The sequence below is a fragment of the Mirounga leonina genome, unplaced genomic scaffold (genome assembly GCF_011800145.1).
Source record: "Mirounga leonina isolate KUSES-001 unplaced genomic scaffold, KU_Mleo_1.0 Mir_180, whole genome shotgun sequence".
Lineage (NCBI taxonomy): Eukaryota > Metazoa > Chordata > Mammalia > Carnivora > Phocidae > Mirounga > Mirounga leonina.
Genome location: NW_023270469.1, coordinates 2,112,662 through 2,134,522, shown reverse-complemented (window position 1 = coordinate 2,134,522; position 21,861 = coordinate 2,112,662). Strand labels below are relative to the sequence as shown.

Genomic DNA, 21,861 nt, shown 5'->3' with positions numbered 1-21,861 from the left:
GCCGGCAGGAGCAAAGGAGGCAGGGGGCTCACCCACCCTGGTGGGTGGTAAATGAGGACCAGCAAACTAACAACACATAACAAGAATCTGGAACAGGGCCTTTTACCTGGCAATCCCATTTCTGTATGATCCAAAAACCAGGGAAAGTTTTTGCACAGAGTTCCGGCAGTAACACCTGGAGGCTCTCAGCCTGGCGCTAAGGCACTCACACGCCCTGCCCTACTCAGTCCTCCAACCCCCGCAGGGGTCCACATTTCACAGATGAGGACTGAGGCTCTCAGAGAACAAGTCACCCAAGCGGAAGGTCAGGAGGGGGAGCACAAACCCCATGTCTGACCGCAGGTGAGCAGTTACGCTCAGGCAATCACCCTATGGATGACGGATGGAACAGTGCTTTAAAAATAAAGATTAAAAGAATTCTAATGAGCCTGGAAAATATTTCTGGAAGAGCTAAAAAGCTTAAAAAAAAAAAAAAAGACCCAAATTAGATGGAGTTAGATCCCAGTTACATAAACAAAATTCAGAGAACAAGAAGGGATGACGGAGGACGGGTGTGGGGGCTGCTCCTGGGTGGGGCTCCCACGACTGCGTGTTTGATGGTGAGAAGATATCATTTCAGTACATGAGACAAAGAAACAAAAGCAACTTGTGTCCAGTCAAGAAGTCTGCATGACCAAGTGCAGAGCACACCCTAAGTGGGGCCAGCAGAAGCCCATGGCCTGGTCAGGAGGGACAAGGGACGCCCACAGCATCGCAGTGGTGGGGCCTGGCCGTCCTCTCTCCTTCCTCTCTTCCCTGTCTCTGCTCCTCCTCGTAGGCCCCGGTTCTCCAGAAGCCTCAGGCTGGGGGGCTGGACAGGCACGGGGCGGGCAGGGAAGATGGCAGCTGGGCCTTGCCATCATCTGTGAAGGAGGCCAGGGGAGACGAGTCTGGGTAGGCCTGAGGGCCTGCCCTGCTCACAGGAACCCAGGAGAGGGGCTGCAGTGTGCAAAGCACACAGGTCACCCGGAGGCATTGTGAGGGGCAGGCCGAGGCCACCGCAGCCTGAGACATCAGATCACACCACGGCAGTCTGGACTTGGCATTCAAAGGTGGACATGCGGCAGAAACCCCGGGACCGGAGCTGGGTGTGAGCAGTGGAAGGGCTGGTGAGCAAGATGCAGTGCATCAGCCAGACACCTGCAGGGCGGCTGTGGCCTTCACAGGGGAATGACGGGAGACTCACTGGTTCCTTCATGGGCAGCACTTCTCAGAGAGCACGGCCTGCAGAGGGGGACCGCCAGGGCATCCCCCACAAGCTCTCAGAATGCCACACAGGGTGGAGGACAGTGCAGCACCAGGCCAGCCCCTGGGGGCATGAGAGGATCCCCTGCCCAGGAGACCGTGCGCCACCCTGTTCCCCTGCTAGCCCTGTTGGCCGCCAGGAGCCCTCCGTCCCCTGTGGTCCCAGAATTTTAAATGCCCATCAGCTACCAGAGCACAGGACAACCAGAATGCACAGCTCAGCCTTTCACCTCGGTGTGCAGAGCTATCAGGAACATGGCAATGTCCCCCCGCAGCCTGTCCTCTCTCCCTGGGGCCTGAAGCCATTCCCCTGAGTCTGAAAGACTCCACGAGAAAGTGAAGACATTTCTGGCTGACTCCTGAACCGGCAGGAGACCCTGTCCCCACACGGCTGAGGGGACAGACAGGGGATGGACAGACAGAAAAGCAGGTGAGAGAGGGACAAGTGACCGCGGGGCCACACAGCAAGTTCTCCAGAACTCTGCTCTGCCCGGTGGCACCGCGTCTCCCCGATGGGCTCGGCAGGGGAAGACAAACACCTCTGACTACATAAAAATTAAAAACAAGAAAACTCCTGGAAAGAAAATATACCATAAATCAAATAAAAGACAAAAACATGAGGAAAAATACTTGCAACCCCACCTGAAAGACTGATTTTCTAATATGAGAAAAAAGCTCCTACAAATCAACTAGAAACACACCAGCACCAGAGAGAGCAGCGAGGATGTTTACTAACAAACATGTCACAGAAAAGCAGCCCCGGGGAGCCCTTAGCCAGGCCCCTAACCTCAGCCTCGGCACGGTCGTCGGTCGTGGTCACGGAAATGCAAACTGACGCCCCAGTCCCGAGACCAGCAAAGCTTTACTCCCACCCAGCGTGCACGTGTTCTTAGAGTTTCCACAAAGGACTTGTGTTAGTACTTTCATCATCAGAAAAAAGACCACTCCACTTCAAAATCACACAGACGCGGCTTACAAGACCTTTTTCTGATCCCAGCATACATATTTCCAGAAATTCACTATCTGGCCTTTTTAAGGTTCACAGCTGAGGAGTTTCTATTCTCAGAAAACACACTGACCTTTTTCACTGAAACGCAGCCTGGAGCACTCACCTGTACGTTGTGTGTGTGACTGTGTGTGCCCAGGCTTCGACAACGGTGTTGTGAATGCAAAATGCACCGTCACCTTCACAGGCCGTGTGTGTGAGAAAACAGGGCCTCGTCTACCTCCAGAGGACTCCCGCGAGCACCTGTGTGCACCCCTCAGGCGCAGACATGCATGCGTACGAATTTACCTTACACCTCCCCGCAATTCTCTGGCTAACAGGGAAGCTGTCAGACTCAGAACTGGAGAAATACACAGCCATTAAATAAATGTAAGTTCAATGAGCATCCTACATTTTCAAAGTTCAAGGTTTTCTTAAGAACGTTCTGAAACAGCAGTGTGACTTGGATGCTCAGAAAAGGAGAACTCAAAGGCAATGGGAAAGTATCCGCGCAAATAAAAGGAAGTGCTAAGAAGCTCGCGGTGTGGCTCGGAGCCAGGCCTCCACGCTGCGCTGCCAAGACCTGGAAACCTCAGCCACTAGGCCCGTCTGTGGGGAGAACACAGGCTCCAAAAAAGCCCCCTGGTCTCCATGCAAACTCACATCCACGAAGAAATCTGCAATACACGGACACTCTCGCCCAAGGGGCGAAAGAGAGCAGATCAGAGGGGACGACTGCTCTGGGGCTCGTTCACTCCGAGGGGCGGCAGGGAATGAAAGGCTGCGAGCACGGACACGAACAGGGACATCCTGACGGAAAAGCCAGACGCACACATCGGGATGAGCCGGGGAGACGGCCCCTCGTTGGGGGCTCACGGGCGATGTCAAACCATTCAACCCCATCACAGCCGCGCCAGGGGAACAGAAGGCGTACGGGCTCACCTCCTGCCTCCCGCCAGACATCCTGTGGTGGTCAGTCTGGTTGCACTTGGTGGAGAACTCGTCCTTCTTCACAATCTTGAGCATTCGCCACAAAGGAGAGGGGAGCGTGTCAGTCATGGGTGGCACGATCAACCTCTCCCGCACCGACATACCCCACATGTGTACAGAAGCCCAAGATGCCACCGTATCTCGGCCAGCCCAAAGAAGGGACCTCAGAGCCACCCTGCGCACGCACTTCCTTCTCAGGGGAAGGTGCATGTGCGTCTTCCCAGGAGGACATCTTACAGCAGGAAAAGGGGCTGTGCTTTCGTCGTGTGTTAGGGAACACACGTGCTGATTGGGGTGGCTGTCTGCCAAACCATTATCAGAGAGCAGCGTGTCTTACTCCAAGTTTATATTCTTGCAAAGAGGAAACCAGGGAGCAGTGAGGAATCACGACAAAAACAACGAGTTCCAACTGAACGCAGAATCCCTGGGGGGTCCCAGCGAGAGAGTCTCTGAAAGGCACATGACTAACGCACCCCGGAGTGGGGCTGAGCCCCCGCTTCCTCCCGTGCTCACTGCTCGGGGTGGACACAGGTCTGCAGCTGGAACACCACAGCCACTCAGCCAGCACCCCACCCCGGCAGCCACTGGGACCGGGGCGGACAAAGGAGCCCTAGCCCCTTGCCTGCACACGGCTGCCACGCCTCAGGGAGCCCCGAGCGCTCACCTGAATGTGGCCATTGTGGGGCCCTCTGTGGCCATACATGCACTCCACCGTGGCAGACTTTCTCTCCATCAGGTGGACTCTGAACAGGGGCTTGAATCGCATTGGGTCGTCCACATGAGGGTCATGGGGAGGCAGGTACATCCAGCCAATGATGAACAAGCCATCCACCTGCAGGGAGGAGAAAGGGCACAAGTCCACGCAAGGCTCAGGATGAGGTGCCGAGGGAGAAGGTCCCCAACCTACCCTGTCCGCAAGAACCACCCTCGTCCTCACACAGCAGCCCCGCTGACTCTCGGGGCCAGGGAACATCGCGGCGCCCCCATCTAGCGTACCACAACGAGCATGGCCCATCTACCAAGTGCTTGTTAATTAGAAGTAGTTATTGATTGTAAACAGGGTGACTGTCGTTGGTGACACTGCATCAACACTGAGATCTTTTTTTTTTAAGATTTTATTTATTTATTTGACAGAGAGACACAGCGAGAGAGGGAACACAAGCAGGGGGAGTGGGAGAGGGGGAAGCAGGCTTCCCGAGGAGCAGGGAGCCTGATGTGGGGCTCGATCCCAGGACCCTGGGATCATGACCTGAGCTGAAGGCAGATGCTTTTTTTTTTTTTTTAAGATTTTATTTATTTACTTGAGATAGAGAAACAGAGAGCGAGAGAGGGAGGCAGAAGCAGGCTCCTCTCTGAGCAGGGAGCCTGATGCGGGGCTCGATCCCAGGACCCTGGGACCATGACCTGAGCCAAAGGCAGACGCTCAACGACTGAGCCACTCAGGCGCCCCAACACTGAGATCTTCTAAGAGAACAGAACTTAAATGTTTTCACCAAAAGAGAGAGAATAAAAATGTGAAGTGGTGGACATGCTAATCCTAGACGGCAGGAACCCTTGCACAAAGTGTACAAATACCAATCACCGAGACGTACTTGTCATGCACCTTACAATCTTACCTGTGCACTATTCCTCAATAAACCTGGAAATAAAGGGATACATGCCTGCAGCATTATTTACAATAGCCAAGATATGGAAACAGCCCAAGTGCCCATCGACAGGTGGATGGATAAAGAAGATGTGGTGTGTATGTACCATGAACTACTACTCAGCCATCAGAAAGGATGAGATCATGCCATTTGCAACGACATAGATGGAGCTAGAGAGTATTATGCTAAGTAGAATTAGTCAAAGACAAATACATAGGATTTCACTCAGACATGGAATTTAAGAAACAAAACAAACAAAAGCAGCAGAAACAGAAGGATAAATACAGAAAAGAGATGGCTGCCAGGGTGAGGGGTATGGGCCATATGGGCGAAGGGGAGGGGGAGGGACAGGCTCCCAGTTGCGCGATGACTAGGTCACAGGAATAAGTCAGATGCGTTTGTGAGCACAACGTCACAGACTGTCACCCAGCTGAAACTCACGTAGTTACCGTGTGTCAGCTACACTTCAGTAAAAATAAATTCTGACAGAAAAAATAAGTAGATTTTCTTTAAAAAGAGGAAGAAAAAAAAAAGGTAGTTCAACCTAAACCTAAAAGCAAGCCTTTTGGAGAGAAGGGCCAGCTCTGAAGTGGAGGGAAAGACCAGATGACGCTAGAAAGAAGCAGGAGGCCCCCAGTCGGCCCCTGACCCACCAGAAACGGGGGGCTGCTTCCGGCAGCAGAGACCTGCGAGGCACACAGACGCCACGTGAGGGCTGCTGGAGACTCAGTTCCAAGCAAGCCTCATGCAAAGCAGCTCTGCGGCCCTCAGGGAGACGGATGTGGACCAGGCCTCAGGCCACATGGTGCGTCCCCACCACGTCTGTACGGCGGGGGAAGGACAAGGCCCACGTGCAGAGAAACACCCACATTCTTCAAAGATCCATATGGAAGTATTAACAGAGGAAACGGCACGGGCCTGGGATCTGCTTTAAATGCCTGAAAATCAGAAGCAAAGAGAGGAGGCAGGTGCCGTGGGCTTGCCGCCCTTGACAACGGAGGGCGACCACTCTGCCATCACTCTTCCAGTTCATGCAACGTGGCAGCGGACAGGTCGGAGTGACAAGGTGCCCGCGGCGGAGACAGGGTCAGAGCGACCAGGTGGCAGAGACGGAGTCGGAGCGACAAGGCGGCTGCGGCGGAGACAGGGTCAGAGCGACCAGGCGGCAGAGACGGGATTGGAGCGACAAGGCGGCCGCGGCGGAGACGGGGTCAGAGCGACGTGGTGGCCGCGGCGGAGATGGGGTTGGAACAACGAGGCGGCCGCGGCAGAGACGGGTCAGAGCGACGTGGTGGCCGCGGCGGAGATGGGGTCAGAGCGGGGAGTGGTCCTCAGGCACAGCACGCCGCACGTTCCCCGAGGCCAGAGGGCCAGCCCGTAGTCAGGGGAGCCTGGGTGCCCAGTGGCTGGCTCTGGCTCACACATTTCTGCGGCGATCCAATCCAATCCGACCCGATCCGACGAGGGCGAGCTGGCCCTGTTCTGTCATGGCTCCATTTTCCCCTAGTTATCCCCTGCTTTCAGAAGCTGCAATTTTTTTTTTTTTTAACTCTATTAGTCACTGCCAGGAAGAAAAACAATTATCACCCTCCCTGCCTAAAGCGTGGAAGGCAGCCTGCCCACACGGGGAGCAGTCTGGCTTGTCCTGTGAGGAACATTCTAAATCCAAGGCTTTCCCCAGTGATGTTAAACATAAACATAAAGTATGTTTCTTAACGGATGTTTCCAAAGAATCATAAAGAACATGAAGCAATATTTATCCCTGTCCAAAACCCCACCTGGTGAGCAAAATACAGAGTAAAAGAGCACCCAGAGTCCCCGGGGCCCCATGCGGGGCAAGCTCAGAAGGGCCCACACCAAGGCCCCGATGTGCCGTTTGAGAGACATGCTGACGGCTGGTCCCGTGAGCTAGGGATTCCGGTTCTCCGAGGGTGTGTGCAACGAGGGGGGAAGCAAGATCAGAAAACCAGCGCTCCCCAAAGGGCACCAGACTTCATTCCCAGTGAAGCATCAGCAGCAGCAACATGGGGGCCAGGCACCGAGACACCCCCCAGCCCTGGGGCTTCTGTGAAGAGAGCACACAGCAAGCTCGAGGAGGACGGCCACACTACAGAGCCCCAGTCAAGTGCCACATCCTACGATACAGATGCCCGTAAAGCACTAAAAATGAGCAGCTACCTTTCAAAACATGATAGGCAAGGGACTGAACAGCACCTAAAAATGAGACCGCAAGACTTTTCTCCTGCCTAGAACCCAGGGGCTTACGCCAACCAGCCCCGCCTGCTGACACCAGCTGTCTGCACACCCCACAGTTTAAATGCTGCCTGAAGACGTCAGGGAACATGCACAGTGGCCCCAAGATGAGAACCGAGAGCCTAAAAACAAGGGATAGGCTTGAGGTGAGCCGAAGGGGGCAGGGCCTCCCACCCCTTTGCCCCAGGTCCCTGACCGCTGGTGGCTGGACAGAGGGGCGGCAGGGTGCTGGAACCCCCAGGGCTGCCACAGAGGCCAGCGTGCTAGGGCAGGATCCCAAAGAAGCAGGCCCTACTGTGTGTGCAGCTCTGCCCTTGAGGCACCTTCTGGATCCCAACCCGTGGGGGGCGGGAGACGGAGAAGCCAAGCAGAAGGTGGCTGCTAAGAGGCCAACCAGCCAGGAGAGGGATCAGCGGTATCCATGGCCCGCTAGGGGAAATGCAGGTCCTGGAGAGCAGGAGGTGCCCGGAGGGGACACTCTGTGGACGGGGCCACCCGGGACGAGATCGGCCCTCACCACACCTGGTCAGGGCAAGGCGCTCTGCTGGCTGTGACCCCAGGCCAGAGACCAGGCACCTTCGTGGGGGCAGCAGCATCCACGGCCACGTGTGCGGGCATGCCAGCAGCCCACTGCCACGCCCAAAAATCCTGAGGAAAAAGAGAGACTGTAAGCTGAACCAGAGATCACAGACTTTAAAGGAACTCTGACTGATATATTTAAGAAGACACAATAAGAAGGAAAACAAAGGTCACCAAAAAAAAAAAAAAAAAAAAAATGAGGCCAAACTTACATCTTGGCCATAGTGGAGTAACGGGACTGCTGTGAGCCCCAAGGTGACCCCAGACAACAGGCCACACAGGGCTGTGATCCCAGAGAAGAGAAATAAGAGGTCACCCCTGCCATCCCCTGGATTCCTGCCAGAGGCACCTTCCAGACCCCGGGGCTCAGAAGGGGCCAGGCAGAACCGGGCAATGTTCTAACTTGAGCGAACAGAGATCAGAGTTCAAGGAGGCTGCCGGGGCTGGAGTAGAAAGGGGGGAGCCGTGCGGAGACAGAGCCCAAGGATCTGCCAAGGGGCCCGGGCTCCAACCACTCACCGAGCCCAGTACAGGCTGGGCAGCGTGCTGCACCATCCAGCTCCAAGCAGCCGGGGACGGGAGTCCTCAGGGAACCCCCAGGGCATGGAGGGAGAACCCCCAGCACTGGGACCTTAGACACAGAGCTACAGCACATCCCTAAGAGACCCAGTGGCCTTCAACGAACACCCTGTCCACCTGACCAGCCCGACCCCATTTGAGGGAAGGGACTCATCCATCTCGTCACTCCTTAACAACAATGTCCACCATCACAGGGAAAAGAGCAGGCGTGCAGGGGACAGGAAAACGGCAGACAGCCAGAGTCAGGAAGACAAGGATGCTGAAACTAGAAATACTGTGGTCTCAGCAGCAGCCTGGCCAGGAATGCCCCTCATGGGACCTCAGTCAGGCTGATGGCAGGACAGAGCGCCCGCCTCCAAGGCAGCCCCCACTCCAGCCGGGCAGGCTGTCCCCTCTGGTCCTCTTCTGCCAGCCCTGGCCCCCATGTTCCCCACACTGGTGACAGTTACCAGGACCACAGCTCTCAGTTCATCAGCCCTCCGGCCTTCGGTGAGCCTCACACTCGGAAGGCGGAGGGCAGTGCTTCTGGGGCCTGGCCCTTGCGGTCTGTGTGATGAGGTGCCCATGATTAGATTCGGGTCAGGTATTTTTGGCAGGAGATCCAGAGAAGCGGGGCTGTGCGCTTCACATGAAACCAGGAGGGGCCTGAGGTCAGAGTCCTACTGCTGGTTAGTTAACATCGATCACTGGGATGGGCGCTGTTGGCCACATCTCTCCCCAGTAAGGCCCCTCTTCCACCCTGTAATCTTGATCGCTAAATAACGGCCCCCAAAGAAGTCCACATCCTAATCCCTGGAACCTGTGCACATCATCACCTTACACAGCAAAAAAAAGGATTTTACAGATGTGAAGTTGAAGATCTTCAGAGGATTCTGGCTCATCCAGGCAGGCCCTAAACACCATCACTTGTACCCCTCTAAGAGGGAGGGAGACAAAGGTCTGAGACACACAGAAGGGGAGAGGCCACACTGAGGATGGAGGCAGAGGTAGGAGGGGTGCGGCCACAGCCAAGGGCTGCCTGGGCCCTGCAGCTGGAAGAGGCAGAAGGACCCTTCTCTGGAGTCTTCAGAGGAAGCGTGGTGACTCTTGATCTCAGCCCAGGAGCACGTTCTGAGGACGTCAGGCACTCTGGGGACGTCGGGCACACTGAGGACATCAGGAATACTGACTGAGGACGTCAGGAATACTAAGGATGTCGGGAACACTGACTGAGGACGCCGGGCACAATGAGGACATCAGGAATACTGAGGATGTCGGGCACACTGAAGATGTCAGGCTTCCATAAGAGTGAAAGAATACACTTCTGTTGTTTTATGCCACCCGGTTTGTGGTCACTGGTATGGCGGCCCCCGGAAGCTACAACAGTAAGTGATAAGGGATCTGTGGGGAGATGCTCTCGGATGGTGGAAATACGGTTTCCCCAAAAAGTGCCCACCGTTGGTGCTCCCACCCATCAAGGACACTGGCCTGACCCCAGTATTACTATGGTGGGTGAGAAAAGATTTAAAACCGGGGCCTCACAGCCCCACTTTCAGACTTGGCTCTGAGGCCCAGTCTGGTCCCAAGGCCGCCGGGGCTGCTGGGTGAGTCACTCTGACGCGGCTCCCCGGCGTGCCTCCCAGGCCGCTGAACTGTGTCTTCCTCGCAGGGCAAGCGCTCACACACATCAGTGGAATGACAGAAGGCACACAGGCAGAGTCACAGCCGGGGTGCGCCTAGGGCTCAGCGATGGGGCACCTGCTACGATTCCACGTGACCCTGAGGGCCAGAGGGTGAGTGTCCACGGTTCCCAGGGCTCCTCATTTAGAACAAACTAGTGCACAACCCAAAACTAGAGTGTCCCACAGGCGTGAGCACAAGGGCCCAAGGTGTCCAGGAGGCAGGGACCAGGCTATGGGAGGGAAGATGCCCTCGAGGCAACCAGTGGCTCATCACTACAAAGTCCAGGGACGCAGCGAGAAGGCTGAGAACCAGTTACCGAATAGCCTCTGGCCCCTAATGACAGCCATGCCGTCACGCAGGCGACAGCGCGCTTGCCCCTCTGGCTGGAGCGGGCGAAGGCCCACGCACGGCGCTCTTGGACTTACCACCACGTTCAGCAGTCCTCCATAGGGCCCGATGTCTGGTTGCCACAGCCCCAGAATGTGTCTGTACCGATGAAGCACTAGGGGAGAGAGAGAGAGAGAGCGGGTCTTCACACTGCAGCCGGCCGGTCTGCGCTCCGCAGGGACACAGGGGAAGGGCGAGACCGGAGCCAGGAACTGCGGACAAACCACTCATGGCGGCTGGGGACAGAGCCTTGGACATAAACACGGATCTCAGCAGACTGCTTAAGGAGTTTCTAAAGAATTCTAAGAAGGAAAATGTCTTTCAAAACCGTAATAAAACAGACAACAGGGCCACTTTGAAACCCAGGCTCTAAGTGGCCAGTGCCGATGACACTGCCTTGAAAGACAGAGTGAGCACCCTTGTGAAGTGGTGAGCCTCCCATCAGTGAGGGAGTCAGAGACAGGGACACCGCGTTCCTAGGGACTAAGGCAGATGGTGACTAGATTTTCATCACGTTGGGACACTGGCATCTATACATGCAGTCTGTCTATAAAGCAGTTCGACTAAAACTCATCACTAGAGTGAACTGCTCACTCTGCTGGGCACACAGGCCCAACAGCCCTGTCCTGGCAACAGGGGCCACCGTGACCCACGACGACACATCTGGTCCCACGCTCTTCTGGGTGTACTGTCAGGGTGTTTCCAGATAAGATTAGCATTTAAATTAGTGCACTGAGTAAAGCTGACGGCCCTCCCTGGTGTGGTGGGCCTTGTCCAATCAGTTGACAGCCTGGAAAGAAAAGGCTTTTCCACAAGCAGGGAACGCCTGCCTGTGCGAGCTGGGACATCAGTCTTTTCTAATTTAGGACTTGAAATGGGAGCAGGGGTTCTTCCACGGTGCCGAACCTGCCAGATTTCAGACCCCAGCTACACCCTCAGCTCCCCTGGGTCTCCAGCTTATTGATGGCAGATCTTGGGACTTTTCAGCCTATATTAACCGTGGGACCCAATACCTTATGATAAATTCATCTAAAGAAACTGGTTCTATTTGTCTGGCGAACCCTGGCGCACACACAGTGGAAGCCAGGGATGGGCTGGACCATCAGCGCTGTATGGTGACACCATTCCGCGGGAGGGGAGCCCCAGCCAGCACGGCCAAGTGGGACCCAGAGACAAAGATGGGACGGCGGCTACCAGGTCTCCATTTGGTCCGGAGTAGAGGGACGAGGAAAGGGAGGCCAAAAGCAGCCCAGGCCTCTCAGGTGCGCCGGCAACCACTGATACCCGAGGAACCTACGGTACACAGCCGAGGAACACAGGTTTCTAACGAGCATGTACTGTCTCCCAGACACCTGCCATTCATCCCGTGTGCAATCTTCTGAGTTGGTTTACAAGATGCAACGTAATTTCAGTCTGGTTATCGTATGGTCATACCCTGATAGGTTTTGCGTTTAATTAGCAAGCAATAATAAGCAGGACCAGGAACTCTAAAGAAATAATGAACTCCAAACAGTGACATGTATACTCAAGGGTTTAGGGGTAAAATGTGATAGTATCTGGCACTTACTTTAAAATGTATCAAAAAATAAGGTGGAATGATGGAGAGATGGCGGATGAACAGCTGTGTGATAATAAAGTGCGGCTGAGGGTTGTAGGATCTGGTGATGGTAAGTGGGTGTTTGCTCCATAATCCCATTTTTTTTTTTCTGGTAGATTTTTAAATTTTCATGCTAAAATACTGGAGAATAAAATAAATGCGCCCATTTATTTTATGGGCCCTGACCATCCCCTCTTACTCCCTCTCCCCCCTCGCCCCCAGCTTGACTGCTAGTGATGGTCTGGTTCTTTCCAAATCAGTCTTACGATCTCAGACCCCCTGGACTGCTCAAAGAACATGCGAGACTCTTGGAAATTTTGAAAGGAGAGTTCCCTGTTTTGCTTTAAAAGGTACAGCCCTTTGAAATAAAAACACTGCCTCCCATCTGTCTGCTTGGAGGGGCAGCACTCTCTGGATGTATAAGCTCTGCACGTGTTAGAAAAATCATTGTGCCCCTCATGGCTTTTGCTAACACAACACTGACTCGCTGAGCCTGGGACCACCCTCATAACAGTCCAAGAAAGAGTCGGAGACCAGCATTGCCCGCCGACCTGCAAGCAGGTAACCCCTGGCTAACCCCTGGGCGGGACAAGCCATTTCCTCATTCAAATGTAAGGGCTGTGTTTTAGGACACTTTAAAAACTACAAGCTTCCAGAACAGAGTCCGGCATGAGCCCAGGGTGCCTCCAGACTGAAAGTGCCCACCTGAGTCACACAAACACTGGGTGTCCACACCAGGAGCGGGGCCATGTTCGGAGTTACCTTGTAATGCCCGGGGCCCTGCTGGGAACGCCAGCCCCTGAACAATACAAGGAGTGTGCACATGTTCACGCATTTTCCCTCATGCTCCCACTGCACCTTCTGCCTGACCCTGCAAGGGTAGAGGAAGGGCCTGGCTGAGACATCCTGGAGCAAGGCGCTCCCCAGACCCAAAGGGGCTTCTCACCTGCAGAAGACCCCCAGCTCACAGAGCCCTCCTCACAATGTTTGCAAACAGCCGCTGACCACGGGTCAGGAGAGAACAGGATCAGGTTACAGACTGGGCAGGGGACCTGAGACGTGGAGGAAACTGTGTTAGACCCCTCAGGTGCTTTACTGTCATGGGCTTTAGGACTCTGCAGAACTTCAGTTCAGGGGCAGAGAGAGCCTCAACAAGAGGGAATTCCGTTATCCATGACAATCGAGAAAACACCACTGCTTCAGCCACACAAGGCAGGACGCAGACCTTTCAGAATAATTCGTATTTATTCCAAACAAGGCAGCTCACAGGCTGCTCCCACCACTGGTCCCCAAGGTCAGTGTGGCCGTATTCAGAAAAAATTCCCAGCTCAAGACACCCCTGTTCCCCAAAATGGGGGAAATCATCTGAGCTGGCTAAGCGACCTCTCAGCTCAAGTGCTAGTGGGAAAACGCCCCATCCTAGTCAGTGCCAGTGAATTCTCATCGCCAACAGGAAGGCCACTTAAGAAGGCAAGCAGGAAACTCCTGGCACATGAGACAACAAACAGCAAACCCAAAAGATCCGACTGTCCTCGGCGCAGCGTGGGCTGGGAGGGGGCTCTCTTCCCCAGCGGTCCGCGGGCAGCCGCTGTGGCCCTCACGCAGGACAGCCAGCCCTCCACCAGCACGGCCCTCAGTCGTTCCTGAATCACCACATCTGAGGCTGCAGAGCCGGGGTTTCGGGTGATGGGTGTTCCCACCCGTGACTCTTGTCCAAAAGATTATCGTAAAGGCAACTAATGTATCTCCTGCCACTAGCTAGTAGCTTCTGGTAAATGAAAACAAAATCAGAGGAGGAGACATGTCCAAACTCATTTCACCAGGCCAGAATGACCCCACTACCAAAACAAGGAGGCCACAAGGACAGAGAACTACAGGCCAGTATCCCTGATGATGGGGCGCCTGGGTGGCTCAGTCGGTTTAGCGGCTGCCTTCGGCTCAGGTCGTGACCCCGGAGTCCTCGGATCGAGCCCCGCGTTGGGCTCCCTGCCCAGTGGAGAGCCTGCTTCTCCCTCTCCCTCTGCCTGCCACTCTGCCTACTTGTGCTCTCTCTCCCTCTCTGTCAAATAAATAAAAATCTTTAAAAAAAAAAAAAAATCCCTGATGAACGCAGATACAAAAATCCTCAACAAAATACAAGCAGATCCCACTCAACAGTACATTAAAAGGATCACTGACCACAATCAAATGGGATTTATCCCAGGGATAAATGGTTCAACGTCCACAAATCAATGTAGTAACAGCACCTTAACAAAATGAAGGATAAAAATCGTATGTCCTAGGGACGCCTGGGTGGCTCAGTCGGTTAAAAGTGTCTGCCTTTGGCTCGGGTCATGGTCCTGGGGTCCTGGGATAGAGTCCCGCATCAGGCTCTCTGCTCAGTGGGGAGCCTGCATTTCCCTCTGCCTGTTGCACACTCTCTCTCTCTCTCTGACAAATGGATAAATGAAATCTTTAAAAAAAAAAAAAAAATCATATGTCCTCAATAGATGCAGAAAGAGCATTTGATACAATTCAGTATCTACTTATAATAAAAAACTCTCAACAAATGTCTAGAAGAACATTCCGCAACATAATAAAGGCCGTATATGAGAAAGCCCCGCTAACACCATACTCAACGGGGAAAAGCTAAGAGCTTTCCCTCTAAGGTCAGAACAAGGCAGGATGCCCACCTTGCGTCAAGTTGTAGGATACAGAATCAACATCCAGAACAGGACCAGGAACACCATCCCACAGGCTCCAAGAATTCGGCCAGTAATTGGCAGGTGGGCTCCCTCGCCCAGATGCACTTCCCACCGGTGCCCTCTGCCCTCTCTAGGAGCACCCGCCCGTTTCTAGACTTCCCAGTGGTCTCCCCTTCCTCAGGACGCCTTGTGTGTTCTTGGCCCCACCTGGCAGATGGACTCTGGAGGAGCCTTCCCATTAGACTCTACCTGTGCAGCCAAACACCCTGTCACCTATGCCCCAGCATTCAAAGCGGCCTACCCATCTCCTCACCAGTGGTGCGCAATGTCCCACCCTCCAGCACTCCACCCAACTCCCTGTATCCACCAGAACTATCTGGAGCACCACCAGAATTCTAGATGGCAACCTCAAGACAGTTACTATCAATTCACACACAAGGACACGTAATAGCTATGTCATTAACACAACACATTCCCCCGAGATGCTCCCCACGCTTTAGAGACACGGACTACTAAGAGTATCAGGCAACAACATGCAGCCTGATAAGAAAAAAAAGGGGCGGGACGCCTGGCTGGCTCAGTTGGTTAAGCAGCTGCCTTCGGCCCAGGTCATGATCCCAGGGTCCTGGGATCGAGTCCCACATCAGGCTCCTTGCTCAGCAGGGAACCTGCTTCTCCCTCTCTCTCCGTCTGCTTGTGCTCTCTCTGTCAAATAAATAAAAATCTTTAAAAAAAAAAAAGAAAGAAAAAAAAGGGGCAAAAGTGACCCAGCCAAAGAAGCTCATGTGGGGCCACAAAGCTCCTCAAAGGTTAGCTTTAGATGGGCTGACCTGCCTCTCCCTGGGACAGTGTCTTTGGCTTGAGGCTGCTGAGCCTGAGACCAGAGAGACCAGGGAACCAGGGAACACGGGGTCTCAAGAGCTCCAGGAATAGGGCAAGTGGATAAGGGAGACAGAAACAGTGCCAGGTCCCAAGGTCCTCACACGCCAGTCATCACAGTGGACATTTCTGGAAGGTTGGGCTGGATGAGGCCCCTTTGCTGACTGACTGCTAACCGGGGGGGTGGGTCAATCCAGGACAAAATGTGCTAGAGGTAACTTCCAAGAGTGTTCAGGAAGAACCCAGTTCATGCCTCTGACTCCCCCTGACCCACCCGACCCCCTTGACAGCTCAGCCAGCTCCTCACGCCTGCTTGTTCACACTCCCAACAAGCCCCGCGGTCACCGGTCTCCACTCCAGCAGTTCAGCTCTGGGCCTGATGACATGAACAAGGTGGGCATTGTCAGGAGCCGTGCCCAGACCTTGCACACACCCAGAAGCAGGCTAACTTAGTCCACGCATCTCTGCACTGACGCCAGGATGGTCTCCATGGGACCAGCAAACACACTTCGGCTGCATGTCCACAGTCTGACAGGGGTTAGGAACGATCCCGTAAGCGCCTCTATTTCCTCTGCTCCCATAGGTTTTGTTAGAAATTGTGCATCTACGAGACTTAGGAGCACGTCTGCTCCAGGCAGGCGCCACAGACACATGGAGGGTTCAGAGGGGTGGGAGTAACGAGGGAGTGGTGCCGTGTGCTTCTAGGAACGTAAAAACGCCTTTTAGTGCAAGCAGGTATGTGTGATGTCTTCTGGACAACATTCACTTTCCACCTCAGCTCAACCGAACAGAGAGCGGAGATGTGTGCAATACGCCTCAGGGAAATTTCTAGACACAAGTAATGCCAATCGGGAGGGGAATCCGGTTCTAAATAATCCAGTGCTTCTACTCACTTCTGCCCAGTGTGGGTCCACTGTATGATTTTTTTTTAATTCACATATGCTGTAATGATGTGACTAATGAAATCTAGAAACAAAACACATTTAATTTTGGAGCAGAAGTGTTTTAAGGCTTCTACCCTGTCCTCTCCCCTCAGCCTCAATAAACAGCAAATATTAAAATGTGTACCAACAGGGGCGCCTGGGTGGCTCAGTCGTTAAGCGTCTGCCTTCGGCTCAGGTCATGGTCCCAGGGTCCTGGGATCGAGCCCCACATCGGGCTCCCTGCTCCGCGGGAGGCCTGCTTCTCCCTCTGGCACTCCCCCTGCTTGTGTTCCCTCTCTGTCTTTCTCTCTATCAAATAAATAAAATCTTTAACAGAAAAAAAAAAAATGTGGCCTTGTTGGTACTACCCAAAAACCCCAAAGCTGCTGAGGAATCCCGGCCCACGTGTGCAGCCGACCCAGGGCCACGGCTCAGGTGTGGCCTCGGCTGTGGCCGAGCCCAGAAAACAGCCAAGGTAAAAAACAGCAAAAGCCAAGGAGGGCAGCTCGCTCTTAACACCCAAGCAGTCCTCGTGCCCGGAGTTAGAGGTCCCTCTCCATGCAGCTTCTCAGCCGTGCTCGCCCGCAAATGCCAAAGCCAGCAGGAGGTACGTACGGCAGGTGTAAACATCTCTGTACTCCATGTGCTCGTAATCGGGAAGAATTTTCATGAAACGTCCCGACTTCACACGAGGGTTTATACCTGAACAGACACAGCAGGGAAAGGATAAAGATGGCTCTGCTTCCAGGACAGTATGAATAGTTCCCAGGACTCAACACCCTCCCTCCCTGACAACGGACACTTCCCATTACACACTCAGCCCCCAGAAAACTCAGGGTGCAAGCGTTTGCCAGGGGTGACGGGTCTTCCTTTAACCAGTGGAGCCACACCAGAAACTCATGAAGGCAGGCAATCTCGGGACCCTCCTCTCTCGGTGGCCACAGATTAAAGGAGCACACGGAGGTGGGAGAGCCGAGGCTGTGGTTGGGGGATATCTGGGGGACCATTTAGAGAACCCCTATGCCCGAGTCCGATCTCTCCCTTGCCTGGTGCACACCTGGCGTTCTCCTCGATCTCTACTGCATGTGTGTTTTGTTTCTGATTAAGGGCGATGTTGGCCTACCTCCTAACTCAGGCCTCCTCCCTCCTGAACCTGTCTATGCCAGGAACCAAACTTGATTTTCCTCCACAACCCATTCCAGAAGCTAAGTAATTTTCTCCTCAATAAGGCCTTCAGAGCAAATTCACAAAAACACCGCTCCTGCATCGTGAACATGAAAACTGAAGCTGGCTCTACTGGGGCAGATGCAACACTTCTGGACACTGAATAAGGTAATCATTCCCCCGATTTTGCAACCATTTTTAAGGGGTCAAGATTCAGCGGTGAAAAGAAATCTCCAGATGTCCTCCTGCGCCTGCCCATGTCCCCAGCATTCCAGACTCGCAGATAAGCCTGTCCCTTCTCCCTCTCCCACCCCCAGCTTACCCCCGGCCACACCATCTGCTGCTCACAGTTACTGCCCACCTGCCTGCCCACCTGTGCTCCACAGGACAGCATAACTGAGCTGAGCTCCGTGGGGGCCTTATTCCCACATCTGCCCCCACACCTGGCAGGTGTCAGCACCTGCCTTCCTCCAGGTGCTGTTTGGAATGCTTACTCCTAAACTCCTAAAGAACTCTGCCTTCAAGTGGCGTTCAGGTGATATTGTCCAACGACCTAACAAATTCAAGGAGTCCGTTGATAAAAACTTGATAGCAGATACTCCTAGAAACCAGCTGACCGTCCAGAAAAGCCAGAACACCTATGTTTTACGTGCACATACACGGAGATTGTTGTGGACGGAACACCAATGCTGAGAGCCAGCCTAAGTCCCTCCAATTCCAAGCTCTGGTTGGACTTAAGATACTGAGCTCTGGGCAAGCACGGAGGAACCAAGGGTGGAGCCAGGGCCATGTGGGCACCCACAGAATGGAGGGTGGGAGGCAGGCGGCAGGACTGGCGTTCTACTTCTGGAATCTGGGCTTTGCAGGGTTCAGAGCAGCACTGCTCTGGCTGCGGAGAGGAGAAGACAGGAAGGGATCAGGCTTTCTGGACATGTGGCTACCAGGGCCCCCTAGACCCACGTCCCCTGGGATGGTGGAAGGTGGAGCGGAGCCAAGAGAAGAAAGCAAGTCCAAGCACGCACAGGGAAAAAGGACCTGGTAGGTCCTGAGCAGCCAGCCTTGCACTGGGGTCCCAAAGACAGGGCTCAGGAGGCAACTGCCGAGCTGGGCATGGTGGCTGGGGCAAGGATGAAGCCCAAAGCCTCAGGAGGGAAAAGCGGGGAGCTGGGCATGGTAGGGCAGAGGGCTCCCAGAGGCAGGTGGTACGTCAGAGGGCATGGCTGAGCCCCCATGAGCTGTGCTAGTTGTGAGCAGACTGGCTCCCCAGAGGAAGGTCCGTGAGGAACCTCCAGCCTGCTGACAGGAGAGCTCCCCAATGTGAGCGAATCCTAACTCGGAACACCAACCACCGCACAATCCCAAGCTGCCATGGATCTCGGGTGTGGGGAGAAGCCTCTGACAGAGCAAGGAACCGACAGGATGGCAAAATCAGCCGCCTCCAAGGAGGGAGCACTGCCCATGTCTCCCCAAGAGTCGGCCCTACATGGAAACCCCATGCTCCCCTGCGGCCATGTGAAGGAGGGGCATCTCAGAGGGAGAACCCGAGTGACAGACCCACTAAGAAGAGGGATACGGAGAGAGGCAGCGGCCGGCGTGCCCCATACCCTGGAGGGGCTGCCAGGGCTTCGGCTGGCTCTCAGAGACCCGCTTCTGTCTCAGTCCTGAGTCCCATGCAGACCACGGCCACCGCTCCCGGGTGAGGCATTTAGGAAGGAGCACCACCTGCTCTGCTTTCAATGGAGAACATTTCAAAAGAATGTGAAAACCAAAATCTACCAAGATGGTTTTAAGGTGAAACCTTAATGTCTTTTTATTTTTTTTAAGATTTTATTTATTTGTTTATTTATTCATTTATTTAGAGAGAGCAAGCATTAGCAAAGGCAGAAGCAGACTCCCCGCTGAGCAGGGAGCCCGATGCGGGGCTCGATCCCAGGACCCTGAGATCATGACCTGAGCCAAAGGCAGACACTTAACCAACTGAGCCATCCAAGCGTCCACTTAAGGTTCTTTTAAGAGCAGTGAACAGTCAACTTCAGGCCAGAGAGAACTGGTCACCGTTGTCTCTTACTCTGTTCTTTGATCCCCAGCCCTGGGGCGCTAATACTGAACAAGGCGGGCACCCAGGGGTGAACCCACAGGCTGCTTCCTGCAGGTCGGTGCTGGCCTGCAGCTCCTGGCTGGTGTCAGTGTGAACAGAGATCCTCACGGCCTCACGCTAAGGGGCACCGAGGAAAGACACCTGGGGCTGGGGGGACTCAGAGCACTCAGACAGGGCGTGTCACTGGTGACTCTGGAAAGCAAAGGAGGGGAGAACAGGAAATGGGGGCTGGGGGGCTCAACATGGGGACGCGAGGCTCCGGGGTAGACGGAGCCCCAGAACGGGGAGCCTGATGTGGGGCTGCAGGCAGGTGGCCGAGGAAGCCCGGGGAGTGGCCACACTTCCCAGTGAAGCTGCTGTCCACGTGACCCTCGGGCTGTGGGCCCAGATCCAGGGAAGGGGACACCTCTGGAAGCACCCCAGGGTTGTTCCCAACACAGCCACGTTTCTCAGATCTAAGGGTTCTCCATGCCTAATAGAAGACACCATTATCTGTGATGGGCTGAAAAATAAGGCTGACACCCCCAAAGATGAAGAAAAGACCCCCCAGGTCAGGGCTGCCGCTCCCAGCACCGTCCGTGGAGCACCAGCTACGTACGACTCTCAGAGAGTGTCCGGGAGGGGACTGTGGGCTGTGGGTCACACTCTCCGCACTCCTATCAAGGGTGCTCACTCTGCATCTGCATCTGGAACGAAGGGGACCGTGGCCGGCAACAGGTTCACTTACGCTTGGCATAGACGTCTCTACAAGACACGCCCGTGATGTCCAGCTTCCGCAGGTTCTCGCAAACGCCATACTCTGCAACAAGAAACATTTGCTGGAGATCACAGTCAAGAAGTCACAAGGCTGCAGAAACAGACAGACTGAGCGCAGGGAGGGAAGGTGCACGCCGAAGCCTTGGCCCTGTCTTCCAAGGTGGAGTCCGACCCTCGCTGTTCCACACTTGGTCGGCACCCACACTCACTGATGAAGCCATTTTTCTGCTTAGACCACACTTGACAAAGCAACAATCCGCGCTGTCTATCCTGATAAACTCTAGAAGCCTAATTGCACAAACCCCAAATTAGACAATCCCCAGTGGCCTGGAAACAGCTCGTTCCCATGGAAATGAGATCGTCCTTGGTGTCAGGGTCACACGAAGGCCCGCTGAACCCACACTGTGGCTCACCATACCACCGGTTCTATTAAACAAAGCCACGGCCCATGAGGGGAGACCCCAGTGAGAGCCTAGACGAGGGCCTGGAAGGAGGAGCTGTGCCACATGCCTTTGGCACCAGGCCCCCAGACCCCAGCCAGCGATGGAGATCCTGGATGCCCTCCCTGCCTCCCCGTCCCCGTCCTCACCTGGCTGACGGCACCCTCGTGCTTCCTCCTCCCACGTTTCCAAGTCACCCACCCCAGCCTCCCAGCTGAAACCTTGGGTCCTTCAGGTCAGGTCCCGGCAAGGCTGTGCAAGGAAAGCACCGTAGGGAACGAATCCCCACGAATCCAGAACTGCCGGGAGGCAAGAGCCTGCCCTGGTATCCACCTCTGTGCGGGCCAGGCACCACTGTATTCGGCCCTGCTAGCAGGCCTGAGAGAGCTGCTACCGTCTCATCCATTTCGGCGGGGAGAAAACATGCACAGAGAGGCCCGGGGCCTGCACAAAGGAGCACAGCTGGTGGTGCAGGACCCAGAGCCGAAGCCTGGATGGGGCGCCTCATGGTGGTGAGCAGAGCCCGGGCAGGAAGAAGCGTGCTCAGCACCCCTGCTGCCCAAGTCCTCACAGAGCCCCACCAGGACTCTCTGTGTCATCCCGGGTACAGTCATTCAGCTGGGGCATCACGGACAGCCACCTCTGTGGCCAGCACTATGTGCCCATCACAGGAAGGGACGCCAAGGCTGGGCAAGGTTGGCAGCTCAGCAGTCCGTCTGAAACATGGACTCATGCAGTGTGGCCAGCACTGGCCAAGTGCCATCCCCTCATCATGTCACTCCTGATGGGGTCTGGTCTGGTCTGTTCACCAGAATGGATGATATCGGCCCAAACGCTTCTACGAAGGTAGATAGGATTCCAATAGTGCACAAAGCAAAGCTCCAGATGCACAGAGGAGAGAAGGTATTTAGGGCAAGGCAGCTACTCGGCAATGTCCCTCCCGACAGGGCCTGCC

At 54.7% G+C, this 21,861-nt stretch overlaps 1 protein-coding gene across 2 annotated transcripts in view; it reads right to left on the bottom strand.

Annotated features, from left to right (window-relative positions):
• Window positions 1–21,861, bottom strand: part of FBXO31 (F-box protein 31) — a 41,545-nt gene that overhangs the window by 9,357 nt on the left and 10,327 nt on the right. Inside the window, exons 2-6 of one of the 2 annotated variants that reach the window (XM_035024641.1) lie at window positions 20,438–20,509; window positions 17,064–17,150; window positions 10,404–10,480; window positions 3,924–4,091; window positions 3,212–3,286 (exon numbers count right to left, since the gene is read on the bottom strand). In XM_035024641.1, coding sequence (XP_034880532.1) covers window positions 3,212–3,286; window positions 3,924–4,091; window positions 10,404–10,480; window positions 17,064–17,150; window positions 20,438–20,509 — 479 coding nt within the window. The remainder of the gene's footprint in view (window positions 1–3,211; window positions 3,287–3,923; window positions 4,092–10,403; window positions 10,481–17,063; window positions 17,151–20,437; window positions 20,510–21,861) is intronic. The other variant, XM_035024642.1, reaches the window with a different exon arrangement.